Source organism: Cryptomeria japonica, chromosome 1, assembly GCF_030272615.1.
Source record: "Cryptomeria japonica chromosome 1, Sugi_1.0, whole genome shotgun sequence".
Lineage (NCBI taxonomy): Eukaryota > Viridiplantae > Streptophyta > Pinopsida > Cupressales > Cupressaceae > Cryptomeria > Cryptomeria japonica.
Window position 1 is genome coordinate 131,439,046 of NC_081405.1, and position 12,987 is coordinate 131,452,032.

The window sequence follows — 12,987 nt, forward strand, 5'->3', positions numbered from 1 at the left end:
TAATAATTTTGGTGGTGGATGAAAAAGTTTAAGAGGAGAGATATAGGTTTTGGTTTGATCTTTGTGAAGTTTTACATCTAGATTTGATAGATTGGAGGTTGGACCTTGAAAAAAAATGTTGTTGGGATAGGTTTGTTGTGCACCTTGTATTATAATAATAATTTTAATATGTAAAAGTAAAATAATTATTGTGGTGCATTTTAGAGATGTAGATATCATATAGGTTTAGCATTCTTGGGGATACTTTATGTTGCTTGAGACTTTAGGATAAATATTTAATGTGGGCATTCCATCATAAAAATATTTCATATTGAGAAAGCTTATTACTAAATATTTAATTTAGAGTCACATTCTAGTGACCTTATGGTTTTGACATACACGATTTATATATTATCACTTAGTTATTTTGTATAAAGCTCATCTCTATAAAAACAAGCACATGAGTAGTTGTTGAGGTTGGTTTGTATAACCCTTGGCTTGTCGGCTAAAGCAAGATCGATTTTCTCTTATAGATTGCACATGTGTTAGTATGGATTGAGATGTGTGGCTACATGTTTCTCATTTACTTGTTCACATAGAGAAATTTAAATAGGATGCTTAATGTTTCAGAGGCCTTGCATGGAGACTTTGTGTATTGTAATCATTTTTTTTGAGATAATGCATTGAGTTGTATGAGTACTTTTAAGGGCGGGGAATTTTTCTTGAGAGGGTTATTTCTAAGGTATAAGGTGTGTTGTTTTGTGGCATGTTTGTTGTTCTTGTTAGTGCTAGATTTGTACACTTCAAAATTCACAAATGTTTCCATGTCCTTGCCTTTTTTTGTGCCCTTGCCCTATTTTTTCTAGTCATCTTGTAGCATCGTAAATTGTCATTGGGCCAATTTACACCTCATATTTGTGTCCCTACTTTAGCGTGTCTTATCCTCATCACCTTTCCGGGTCTGTTTGTGCCTATTGTCCAACTTTGAGGCCATGAACAACTTTTTGTGGGTCCTACCATGGGATATCCACCCTATTTGAGCTCTATTTTGGTCTTGAGTGTGGTGGGACCAAGGTGTGGAATATCCTGGCCCCAAAATGCCACATAGACGAACCATGATAATTTTGTAAGATAAGTCAACATTTTTATTATCTATCTGAGAGCCACTCCCAGTCAAATCTCCCAAATATGCTACTTCAAATTGGCCAAATTAGTCTAGGACACTTGAAACATTTTGTTCATGGATGCTTTTGATGTCTTGTGAACCACTAATCATTGAGGAGGACCAATGGAACCAAAGTGATTCCCATCAGCAGCTAGATTGGCCATCTCATTAGCTTCTTTGTTTTCTTCCATATACACATGGTTGATGGTGTATTCCTCAAAAAAGTCTAGGATCTCCAATACTCTTTCCAACAAAGTATTCAATTTCCAATTAGGTGTGGAGCCTTTTCTAACTACATTGATGACCAGTGTTGAATCACCTTCAATCTCCAATCTATTTATAGCTAAGTCTCTACAGAATAGGAGACCCAATGTGAGGGCCTTAAATTCAGCTATGTTGTTGGTGTCTTCTTCTAGGGGAATTGATAATCTACCAACTATATCTCCATCCCATAATTTTATTATGTATCTTGAACTTGAAGGGCTTGGATTGCCTCTAGAAGCTCCATCAAAATTTAACTTATACCAGCCATAACTTGGAGGCTTCGATATTGCTAGACCTTTGGATATATTCTTTTCTTGTCAACTAGTGTCAATGAAAGAAGGGGCATGTAACCCACTCCATCTGAGTCTAATTTGTCCATCCCATTCTGTGTACTCCTTGGCTTGGGAAATTAATGGAAATATTGCTGACTACTTCCATCAATGTGGCCTCCACCATACTTTTAAATGATGTTAAAGTCCTTTCCTTGTCCTCTAATATTCTTTTATTCCTTTCATTCCATAGTTTCCAAACCAAACGAGATGGATTGATTTTACATAAATTATTGAGGAGACTTGGATTAGTCTTTACTAGACAACATTGAAAAAGACTTAAAATATCATTAGGGAGGGCTTTTATCCATCCTATTTTGGCACACATCCATTGCCAACATTCTTGTGTAAAGGAGCAACTAATGAAGATATCAACAATTTCTTCCTCTTGTTTACATAAAATGCATTTGGATGGTCCCTGAAAGCCCATTCTTTTGAATTTCTTTGCAGTCAAGACTCTTTTCTAAAGAGCTACCCATGTGAATGCACCTACTCTAGGCACACACTGCTTGTCCCATCGAATTTTTCTTGAGATATTTGTCTTGGGTTGAACTTCAATCTTGAAAATAACTCTATATCCATCCTTTGCATTGTTTACCCCATTCTTGGCTCTTGCTCAAATTAATTTGTCTTCCCTTGTTCTAAATATTATTCTTCTGTAAAAAATGATGTCTGTCAATGTTGTTATTTCCTGAGAAGGCAAAGGCAGGGATTTGAAGTCCTTCCATTCCCACCCAAAAACCGAGTTGTTCTGAAGAGGCTTGATATAGTCTTTGACCTTGTTGCTCCAATGAGTTTTGAGATATGCTTTAAATTCCTCAATTCTGATTAGATTGTCTATACTAGGATAACTGCCCCATTAATCTTTCCAAAAGAGGGTATTGTTTTCCATCATGAACGCCACAATTCAACTGATCCAAGATTAGAGGTCTACAACTCAACATAAAATTCCAGACTTTGGAACCCTTTGGTGGAGTGTCAATCCTAACAATCACATTCTCATTATAGTTTTTTAGATATTTAGATTGCAAAATCTTTACCCATTTTAGCTGAGGCTCTCTGAGCATTTTCCAAATTAGTTTAGCTCCCAAAGGTTTGTTTTGCCATATGGGATTTCTGATCCCTACTCCGCCACACTCTTTTGGTTTGTAAATTTTGTCCCATGAAATGAGGGCGAGTTTATCCTTGTCTACCAATCCTTGCCAAAATAATTTTCTCATTTTATGTATGAATGCTTTGTTAGCCCTAGCTATTAGGGCAAGATAGGATGCCTGCCCAAGAAAACCATATGCCCTTCCAAGAGCCCATCCTTTTGTCCATCATGTCTTTTAAGGGATCCCATAGTTTTGTATTTCTAATCCCCTTATCTAGGGGGGTCCTAGATAAGTGCATGGAAGCATCCCTTTTCTAAAATTAAGCAATCTAAGAATTTTTTCTTCTTACCTTGGGTAGGTTGATAAGAAAAATACCTCTAATTTATTCTGATTGACTTCCTATCTAGAAGCTTGAGCATATTGGGAAATTTTTTTTGATAAACTATCTGGCTTCCTTCTTCTTGGCAATCCCAAATAACATGGTGTCGTCATCAAATTTTTTATGCGTTATAAAAATATTGCTAGTGACATTGATTCCTTGAATTAGGCCGATTGAAGAAACATGACTAAAATCTCTTCCCAAAGCTTCAACCATGATGATGAAGAGGAAGGGGGATAATGGATCTCCTTGCCTTAATCCCTTGGATATTTCAAAACAACCTTTCGAAGAAATGTTTACTAATATAGAGATTCTTGGAGAGGAAATACATGCAAAAATCCAATTAATATATTGTTTGTTAAATCCAAAGGTCTCCAAAATTTTGCATAAGAATCTCCAATCAAAATTTTCATAAGCTTTTCTAATGTCCAGTTTGATCATCATCCCAGGTTGCTTCTTACTTTGGAGTGAATTAATTGCCTCTTGAGCTATGATGACTCCATCCACTATTGACCGTCCAAGGACAAACCCTGTTTGTTCATCTGAAATAATGTAAGGGAGGATAGTTTTTAATTTGTTGGCCATTACCTTAGTCACAATCTTATAAACTGATTTGCAAAGAGAGATAGGACAAAAATCTTCGAGTCTGGTAGCTTTCTCTTTTTCGGGGGTATGGATGTGTTGTTTACTTCCTTCAAGAGACGTTTCAAGTTTCTAGCTTCCTCCAAAGCCTCCACCAATTTATTCCCAACAATATTCCAACAACTTTGAAAGAAGCTTGTTGGAAATCCATCAAGCCAAGGGGCCTTATTTGGATGGAATTGACTAAGGGTAGATTCCACTTCTGAGGTTGAAAATCTAGCATTTAGCAATCTATTCTGATTTTTGTTGATTACCTTGGGTATGATTTACAAGAGTTTCTTTTGGACTGATAATTCAGAACTAGTGTCCTTATCAAGCAATTCTGAATAGGTCACAATTTTCTTTTTGATTTCTTGAGGATCTTTAGTGAATGTGCCATTTGAATTCTCCACTTTGCATATGCGGTTGAGGCCCCTTCTTTACTTAGTTACATTGTGGAAGTATTTTTCATTCCTATCCCTTGCCTCAATCCAAGTTTTCTTGGATTCCTGCCTCCAATAAACTTCCTCGGATACAATTTCCTCATAGTCTTTTAAAAGGTCTTTTTCTTTTAGGAATCTATCATCAGTCATTCCATTCTTTATGACCTCCTCATTCAACTCTGCAATTTCTTCTATCTGAGATTTGATTTCAAATATATTCTTGAATTGGGTCTTGTTCCATTCCAACAGCCTCTTCTTAATATGCTTAAGTTTGGCAACAAAACAAAAGAGCTTAGATCATGTAAATGCCTCCTCTTTCCACTATAAATCTATCAAATGTAAGAAGTTTTCATCTTTGAACCACATATTTCAAATTTGAAAGGAGATCTAATCTTGAGGTTTCTGTTCTCCCAAAATATTAAGTTGAATTGGGTAGTGATCTGACCTAGAGCAAGGAAGGGTTGATTCCTCTAGGGTGAAAGGGAAGGTAGACAAGTCCCCACCAAAGAAGAATCAATGAAATATCTACAATGTTGCTAAAAACTAGTCTCCTATTATTCCATGTATAGAAACCATTTTTCAAATCAATCTCAAGCAAATTATTCCTAGTGACCCAGTCTACAAAGTCCTTTTATGTTTGTCCTGGCCTGCCAATACCTCCTCTTTTATCTTGCCTATATAAGATAGCATTGAAGTTCTTCCCCAAAATAATGTGTTATGTGGGATGATTGGCCAAAAAGTTGTCAATTTTTGTCCATGTAACTCCCTTTTGCTACTACAAGAGACTGGTCCATAAACATTTATAAGAATAAACTTCAAATTAGAGGTTAGACTTGCTAGTTTACCTCTAATCCAATTTCTGTCATCACCTACGATCTCAAGTTTTACAGATGCTAAATTCCAACCCATAGCCAACCCCCCCTAAGGCCCCATTTGCCTGCACCACCTCAATCTCCCAATGTCTAAAACTATAAAATATAGATTCCACCTTAACTTTTGTTTTTTTGGTTTCTTGGATAAGAATAACCTTTGCCCTAGTCATGTTTATCTTGCGCTTAACTAAACACCTTTTGTTAGGTTCATTTTAAGCCCCTAACATTCCAAGATAGGAGCATCATGGCTCTTGGGGAAGGGGACTTCCCTTCTTTGAATTCATAAGAGTGGTAATTTTGAGTTGGCCTTCTGCCTTCCCTGCCTTAAGTATGAGTTCCCTTACAAGATTTTCTCCCTACCTTCTTACTGGAGCTATTGCCATAGTCTGGTTTCATTCTATTTGAAGGAATTTGATGTATTCCTTGTTTTTAGCAGATGGGTCAATTTTCTCTTCTTTGCAGCAAAATTCTTCATCTAGATTTCCATCTATCTCATCTAACTCCATAATTTTCTGAATCATCTGTAGCTTGTCTCTTTCCGTGGCTTCATTTTTTTGTTCAGGGAGTTGGGATATACCTAGGAACTCATTTATTGCATCCAGTTCTATATTGGGATCCCCATATTTAGCGCTTTCAATAGTTTGAATCCTAGTTGACTATGAGTCTTCAATCTCCCCAAACTCACTAAGTGGAGCTTATGCCCCTGACCTAATAGCTTCTGCTACAACTTCTTGTGGGGTATTGTTATGATTAGTGGGTTTTTCAATCAAAGATTCTAATGGCGGTAATGCAATAAATTTAGTTGGGTCAAGATTCATGCAAACTATTGTGTCCTTCATAATGTGGTTCATCCCCTCACTCTCTTCATAGGTAGTCTGATTTAGTTCATCACTGATTTGTTCACGAGGGCTTCACTTAGTGAACCTGGGTTATATCACTTGTGTTCATGGCATACTAAAGAATCCCCCTATTTTCAAAAAATATTGCCCTAAACTCCTTTTTTTCCACCCCCATTCAATACACAACTTGAATTAAAAGCCCCTCTATTTGCACAAAATATTGTATTTTTTCATAGCCCGAATTAAAAAACCCCTATTTTCATCGATGGGCAATATATTGTACCCTCATTTTTGGGATATTAAACCCCCCAATATGAACACACGTGATATGATATTGCCTATTTAGTGAAGCCCCCATGGATTTGTTTGCATATTATTTATGTTTCTGAGATAGTTTGCCTAATCTCAACTTGGCTCATTGTCTCTATCTTTTCAAAAATAAATCTCTCCTTGCCCAAGCATTGCTCTGTCTCCCTTGCTTTAGATGCCTCAGTTACTTACTAGCTATATTTATGAGACTGCGTACTGAACTTCCATGGTTTTTGGAGTTACACTTGGAGCATAGAGAAAGTGTATCCTCTCTATCCACTACTTGAGACTATATCCTGCCTTCCATTTGAATGTTAATTTCCTTGGGAAAGGAGGGTTCTGTTTTGACACTAACACACAATCAAACATAATTCCCTTAATAAAAATCCTCCTGGATCCCATCTATAGAGATCAAGGTGCCCAAATTATAGCCAATTTCTGCTATTGTGTCTATCGTCCAATATTTCACAGGATGACTATATAGACAAATCTAGATATGATTTTTGCTTACTTGATTCTTCCATGGATCATAATTAGGGCACCAATCTGAGGTATGCATTCTTACTCCGTTCAGAAAGTAAGGGCCTTTGGAAAGGAAATCCCATTTTTCTTCACTTGATATGAATTCAATAAAAAAGAAACCATTGACTAACAAACTAATATTGGTGTCTACCCCTTTATCATTTCCCATTCCTTAATTATGCTAATTGAAGACCATTCCTTACCCCATTTAAGGATCATGCCTACTTTTCTTATCTTTCTACAAATTTTGTGCTGTGGGAACTATGTATAAAAACGAATTGCTTCTCTACAACGGAATAGGGTTTAGGAGTATACCTTGTAGACCTTTGCCCAGATTGTTATTTCACCCTTTGGTCTCCAAACAAAGTGTGATTTTCTTGAATTATTCCTACTTCGCTCTCCTTGTTCCTTGAATCATTCAATCACCAATTGTTTGACAAATTTGCATTAGGGTTTCTTCTTCGCCAAAACTGCCTATATCGATTCCTTTTGAAACCATTATAATTCAGCATATTTGTGACGTTAGCCCTTCTGAATAGGATGGATATGGTTATTAGATTCAAGCATTAGATCATGGCGGCCCCCGTGATGAGGATTGTGATGCTTCATGAGTGACATCTTTTGGTTCCACAGGTTACATCGACACTCCAAATTTGCAGAACCAAACCTAATATTCCCCAGGGCACATTTGTCAACCCATCTGCCATGTTCAAATACTTATCTCCTTTCTTATCTTCCCGATTACTGGTTGTTGGTCTATGCTCTATTGCTAATTCGTTTGCTCCTGATAGCACATTTGATTTCAAGTTCTTGAGCTCGTAATTTTTCATGATCTGCCTTGGCTGCCTAATTGGTGGGCTAATGTGCTTCCCATTCCAAATCTTTTCGCCCTTGCTCTTCGCTCCGAGATTAGACATTTTTGTGTATATGCTCCCTGCGAGTCTACTCTTCTCTCACCATTTTTCAATTTTAATGTGTATTATTATGTTGATAGAATTGATCTATTTGTAAATATGCTTCTAAATTCATTTGTGTAGAAGTTCTTGCATCAACGTTTCGAATTACATTCCGTGGTTCAACATCAGGATGAGAGAGCTGTAGGAGAAAAACACTACACAGCTGAATCCAGAAGCATATTTGAAATTAGATATGGACCGTGGAAATCTTATCTCTAGAATTGATCTATAGATCATTTAATAAGCTATTAAAACTTACATGAAAAAAATCACAATTTTTTTTAATTAGAAAATATATATTTAGAATCTACACTTGAAATATAAAAAATTACAAATTCACATCTTCAAAATTTTAATGGTTTTAGTTGGTACAAGTGATAGAAATTGAAAAATAGGTTAAAACCTAAGTTCAATGTCCCACTTTGGCCAAAATGTGGGATGCAACTAGATGACCTACAACTACACTAGGGGAGAGGGACCAGTATTTGAACGGGGTCTAATAGTCGTTATAGCAATTGTGCACATAATATCCAATCTTACCACAAATTTATACTATATATTAAATAAATAGTTCACATGTAAATAAAAAAATAACCAAATGTTGGTCAAAATAGACCTATACTTGAACACATACGAACTTGTGAATGTTATATAAAAAGTATAAATATACATTCATTAACAAGCGAAATAAATAGTTTTTGTTTGAAATAAAATATCATAACTATCCACTATAAGTTTGTCATTTAAAAAATTAGACTCATTTAATAAAATAAGATACTTGCTTAAGCAAGTATTGTTGTCATAGTGAAAAAATAGTATTCCTATGTGTACAACCATTGGGGTAGCAATGTATATTCATTGGAGTATTTCATATTAATAATTTGTCCTATCACAAATATAAAAGGTGAGCACAAAAAATACCTTGTATTTTTCCATGAAATGAGAAAGATTTTCAAAAAGTTTTAGTGTTCAACTATTGGTCCATTTGTGTTGGATATAAGTTGTATTTTATATAATAATGTGTTTTTTCTATAACAACAAATATTTTTATTTTGTTCAACTATTAATTCATTTATGTTGGATTTACAAGTTAGATATAACAATTATTTATGGTTACTAATATGTATTTGGTCCATTTATGTTGCATATAAGTTATACTCTAAATAAAAATATGATATTTTACTAACAAGAAATGATATATATTTTTTCAATTACTAGACATTTTTAGATTAAGTTTTGGTCGAATCTTTAAAAAGTAATTTTTTGGACACTTCGTAGTAGACGTGTTATTTTGACGAGTTACATGATGAGTCACGCCTTCGAGCCTTAGTTGTAGATAGTTAAATGTCCATTTTATATTTCTAAAAAAAATGGAGGTCTTACGATATTCCATGTGACGGCTACATGTTGACGAAGTTAGCCCTAACAATTACTGGTCCCTATCCCCTACATGAAGATGTTTTAAATTGAAAGGCCATGATTATTTTGTCATAGCCCACCATTTGAAGATGGGTCATTTGTCCCACTATGTTAGTTATTCTTATGATTTCTTAGTATAGTCCATCCTTCCTCACTTTTTTGAGGAGTGCCACTAGCATGTTGAGTGCATGGCTTAGCTCTTGATGCAACTAGAGAACAATCTCTGATCTTTAGTACCTTAGAAAGTTAGCACTGTAATATACATATTGAGATAGATAATTGCTTGTGTATGACATTGTTGACTGATCTAAATGTCTATATAATATTTCAAATATTTAGATAGAACAATATCAATAGAAATACATTTGTTTAGGATGACTAGAAAAACCCATCTAAGTGAACATAAATAACATTGCTTGATGAGGCAATAATACATTTTGAAAAGGCCAAAAAAGCAAGGGAAAACTACAGAGATTGACCCAAACTAGGACTTAAATGGTCCTTTTCTAAGAGATGACAAAGTCTTAGGCCCAAGGGTGAAAACCAACAAAGAGCTATGCACATATCATGGACTATGCTTGAATATGACCTCTATATTTGCTTCCATAAAGCCAAAAAAAATAAAAAATCCTTTTATTAGATTTTGAATAGCACCAATTCAATCCCCACGACGGACCTAGGCTTTCTTCATTCATTCATGAAGCATGCTTTTAGAGGGGATAAACCCAACAAAATATCTAATCAAAGTATAGTTTTCAAGTCATTTAAAGGAATTCTTTAATTTAGAAATTACTAAAACCACATTAAGGTCAAGCTTCCAAAGACTTACCTCACGAAGCACCTTGGAAACAATCTCTTTGTGTCACTCTGGAGGGGGAGCCATGATCATACCCTTCCAAACTAGCAACAATAGCATACATTATTGGCATGCTAATTTTTGAAGCCACTAAAGGAAAAAAAAAAGTTGGAAGTGAGGAAAACCAAATGACACACAATAAATGTAGAGGAGCTATATGTATTCTTACTTAAATATAACATATAGTATGACATAGTTCGAGTTAATGACAATATGAAACACATATAAACCAAACCAAATTCAAAACCCTAATAGAACCCTCACGTAAGCACTTATATACAAGAAATTTAAGAAATACCGAAACAACATAAAATTTTAAAATATTCAACTTAAAAATCACACTTTTATGCGAGATAAAACTTAAACAATCAGCACATTATTTGCTAAATTTTTTTTTTCCCCAAAGAATATGCCCAATCTTTAGTTTGGAGTCACATTAAGCCACATCTCATCAATCAAGTTCTGCAAATAGGACCAACATCCCAAATCGCTTCAAATACCCCTTGACCATCCAAATTCTCATCGTATGAGGAGGCCAAACTTTCTTTTATATTCCACGCCCCATAATTAGTCCAAGGTACTCCAGAAGAAGAACACAACAAACTACTGAATGAATCAAAATTTCCAGATTGATCCTGAACGCCATTACACGCAGAAATTCTTCGCTCAATACTCATTCGATGAAATCCCATCCCTTCATCGACATAACTTCCATATCGACCTCGAAGATGCTCATCCATAGCGGCCAAGAAAATCTCATTGGTCGAAGGCAACTGCAAATCACACGAACCCAAATCGAACGCCGGCCCTAAAAAGCTCGTCGACCCGTTTCCCCCCTCATCAAAACTACTACCATTCTGGTCAAAATCATTAACAGGAGTCCTAAAAGCAGAATAAGATTCAGATATCAACTCGGGCTTCAAATCCTCGGCCGGCCCTTGGATTTCTTCATCACTTGACCCAGAAAAACAGTTTCTTGAATTCGATTTCGACTGCTTTTCAATTTTACAGATGGGTTTGGAAGCAGGGGAATCCTTCTTGAGGCTAAGCAATCTTCTTATTCTAGAAGCCACCGGAGAATCACAGTCAGGGACTTTGGCAGCAAAATTGGTTCTGGTATTGAATCCTCTGAGCAAGCAGGCGGCCTCATCATACGCCATGGCGGCCTCCTCTGCAGTCTTGAAAGTGCCGAGCCACAGTCTGATCTTCTTCCCTGTGTCTTTGATCTCAGCAACCCATCTTCCAGAAGGCCTTCTTCTCACTCCCACAAATTTCTTTCTCCTCTCAATCGTCTTCTGGAATCCGCCCACATAGCAGGCCTGAGAATCGAACACGGGACGTACTCCATCAAGATCATCACAAGGTCGACTGAGTTGAGGAATTGTAAGGAGAGAATAGGATTGTGAGGTGAGCGTCGACATGGTGATGTTGTCGACTGGATCGTCGAAATCAAGAAACTGGGTCTAATTACATGCGATTGTTGTCCACATGGTGTTGTCTACTGGATAGTCGACAACAAGAAATTGGATCTAAAGACATGCAATTGTTGTCGACTGGTTAGGACATCAAGAAACTGGAGCTAAAGACATGCAATTGTTGTCGACTGGTTGGTCGAAATCAAGAAACTGGATCTAAATGCCTACAATTGTTGTCGACCGTTGAGTCGAAATCAAGAATTGGGCTTAAAGACATGCAATTTTGTTGTCGACTTTTCAAGAAACGGGATCTAAAGACATGAAATTTGTTGTCGACTGGTTGGTCGAAATCAAGCATGCAATTGTTGTCGACCGTTGAGTGGAAATGAAGAAAGTGGGTCTAAATAGTAGTGTTGGCTGGTTAGGTGTTTTGATATGAGATCGACGTGGTATATTCGGGAATGCACGTCTTTTAGAGAGAATTGTTTAATCTCTGGCGTGGGTGGTGGTTGGTATCCAACATTCACATGTAGTGGACTTTCTTCCAAGTTTATCGCCTAATATTCTGGTTCAATGAATCATACAAGGTGGTGCATAACTCATCTTTAGGTGACGTGAGATGATTATATTTCTCTATGCATTTGAGAGGAGGGAATAAGTGTGTTTTTCAAGGTCAATGAATCATATATTACTTCATGCATTTGAGAGGAAAGAATATATATATGTTTAATGAATCCTGTAAGTTGTGGGTCATTTAGGAGGGAATATATGTATTTTTCAAGGTCAATGAATCATATAGATGCGAAGCTTCAGAATAGCAGGCATTGTCTTAAACATCAATGCTAGAAATTATTCGAGACTTTTAATAGACAAATTATTCTACTTCAACTCCGAATAACTACACCTTACTCCTCTTTTGCTTAAGTTTATTCATAGAATTCTGTGGCGGCTCTGAACCTTATTACTAAGCATATACGATGGTGATAGGGGGAAGCAGCGTATATGCAAATAATCTATTAGAGAAATGGATGGCTCTGCTACAGCTTCGTAATATTTTGAAAAGTGAAGACATTAGTGATATAGCTCACGGAGAATCCTCTGCAATTTTGGAATGAGCGATTCTTCAGATTTTGCAATACAATTCACCTACAAATTGAGAACAACGATGCAGATCACCTTCCGTTGGCTTGCACATTATGATTGACTCATGGGATGCCGAGAACCAACAATAATAATATAAGGAGTTCAATGGGATGCATTGCTTGATGTTTGTACAATTTATCCGATGCACAAATTGCATTTATTGCTTTTCATTTACTCAGGTCATATGACAAACCTTTGCTTCCATATTTGGAATGCATATATTTAATAAAGCATACTCACGACTTCGATACCAGAATGATCCTCTATCCTTATACTTCGATGGGTATCCATAATATGTTCCAAAAGCTCCCATCCTCGTCCTCGTACACAGGGAGAGAATATAAGGAAAGGCCATGGGTTTAGTCTTAAACCATTAAGGAAG

General features: G+C 36.2%; 1 protein-coding gene across 1 annotated transcript; it reads right to left on the reverse strand.

The window, feature by feature from the left end:
* Positions 1 to 10,502: 10,502 nt before the first annotated feature.
* LOC131063028 (ethylene-responsive transcription factor ERN1-like) lies at positions 10,503 to 11,468 on the reverse strand. The gene has a single exon (XM_057996795.1). It carries the CDS (start codon positions 11,466 to 11,468, stop codon positions 10,503 to 10,505), a length of 966 nt encoding a protein of 321 aa, XP_057852778.1.
* Between the last annotated feature and the right edge of the window lie 1,519 nt (positions 11,469 to 12,987).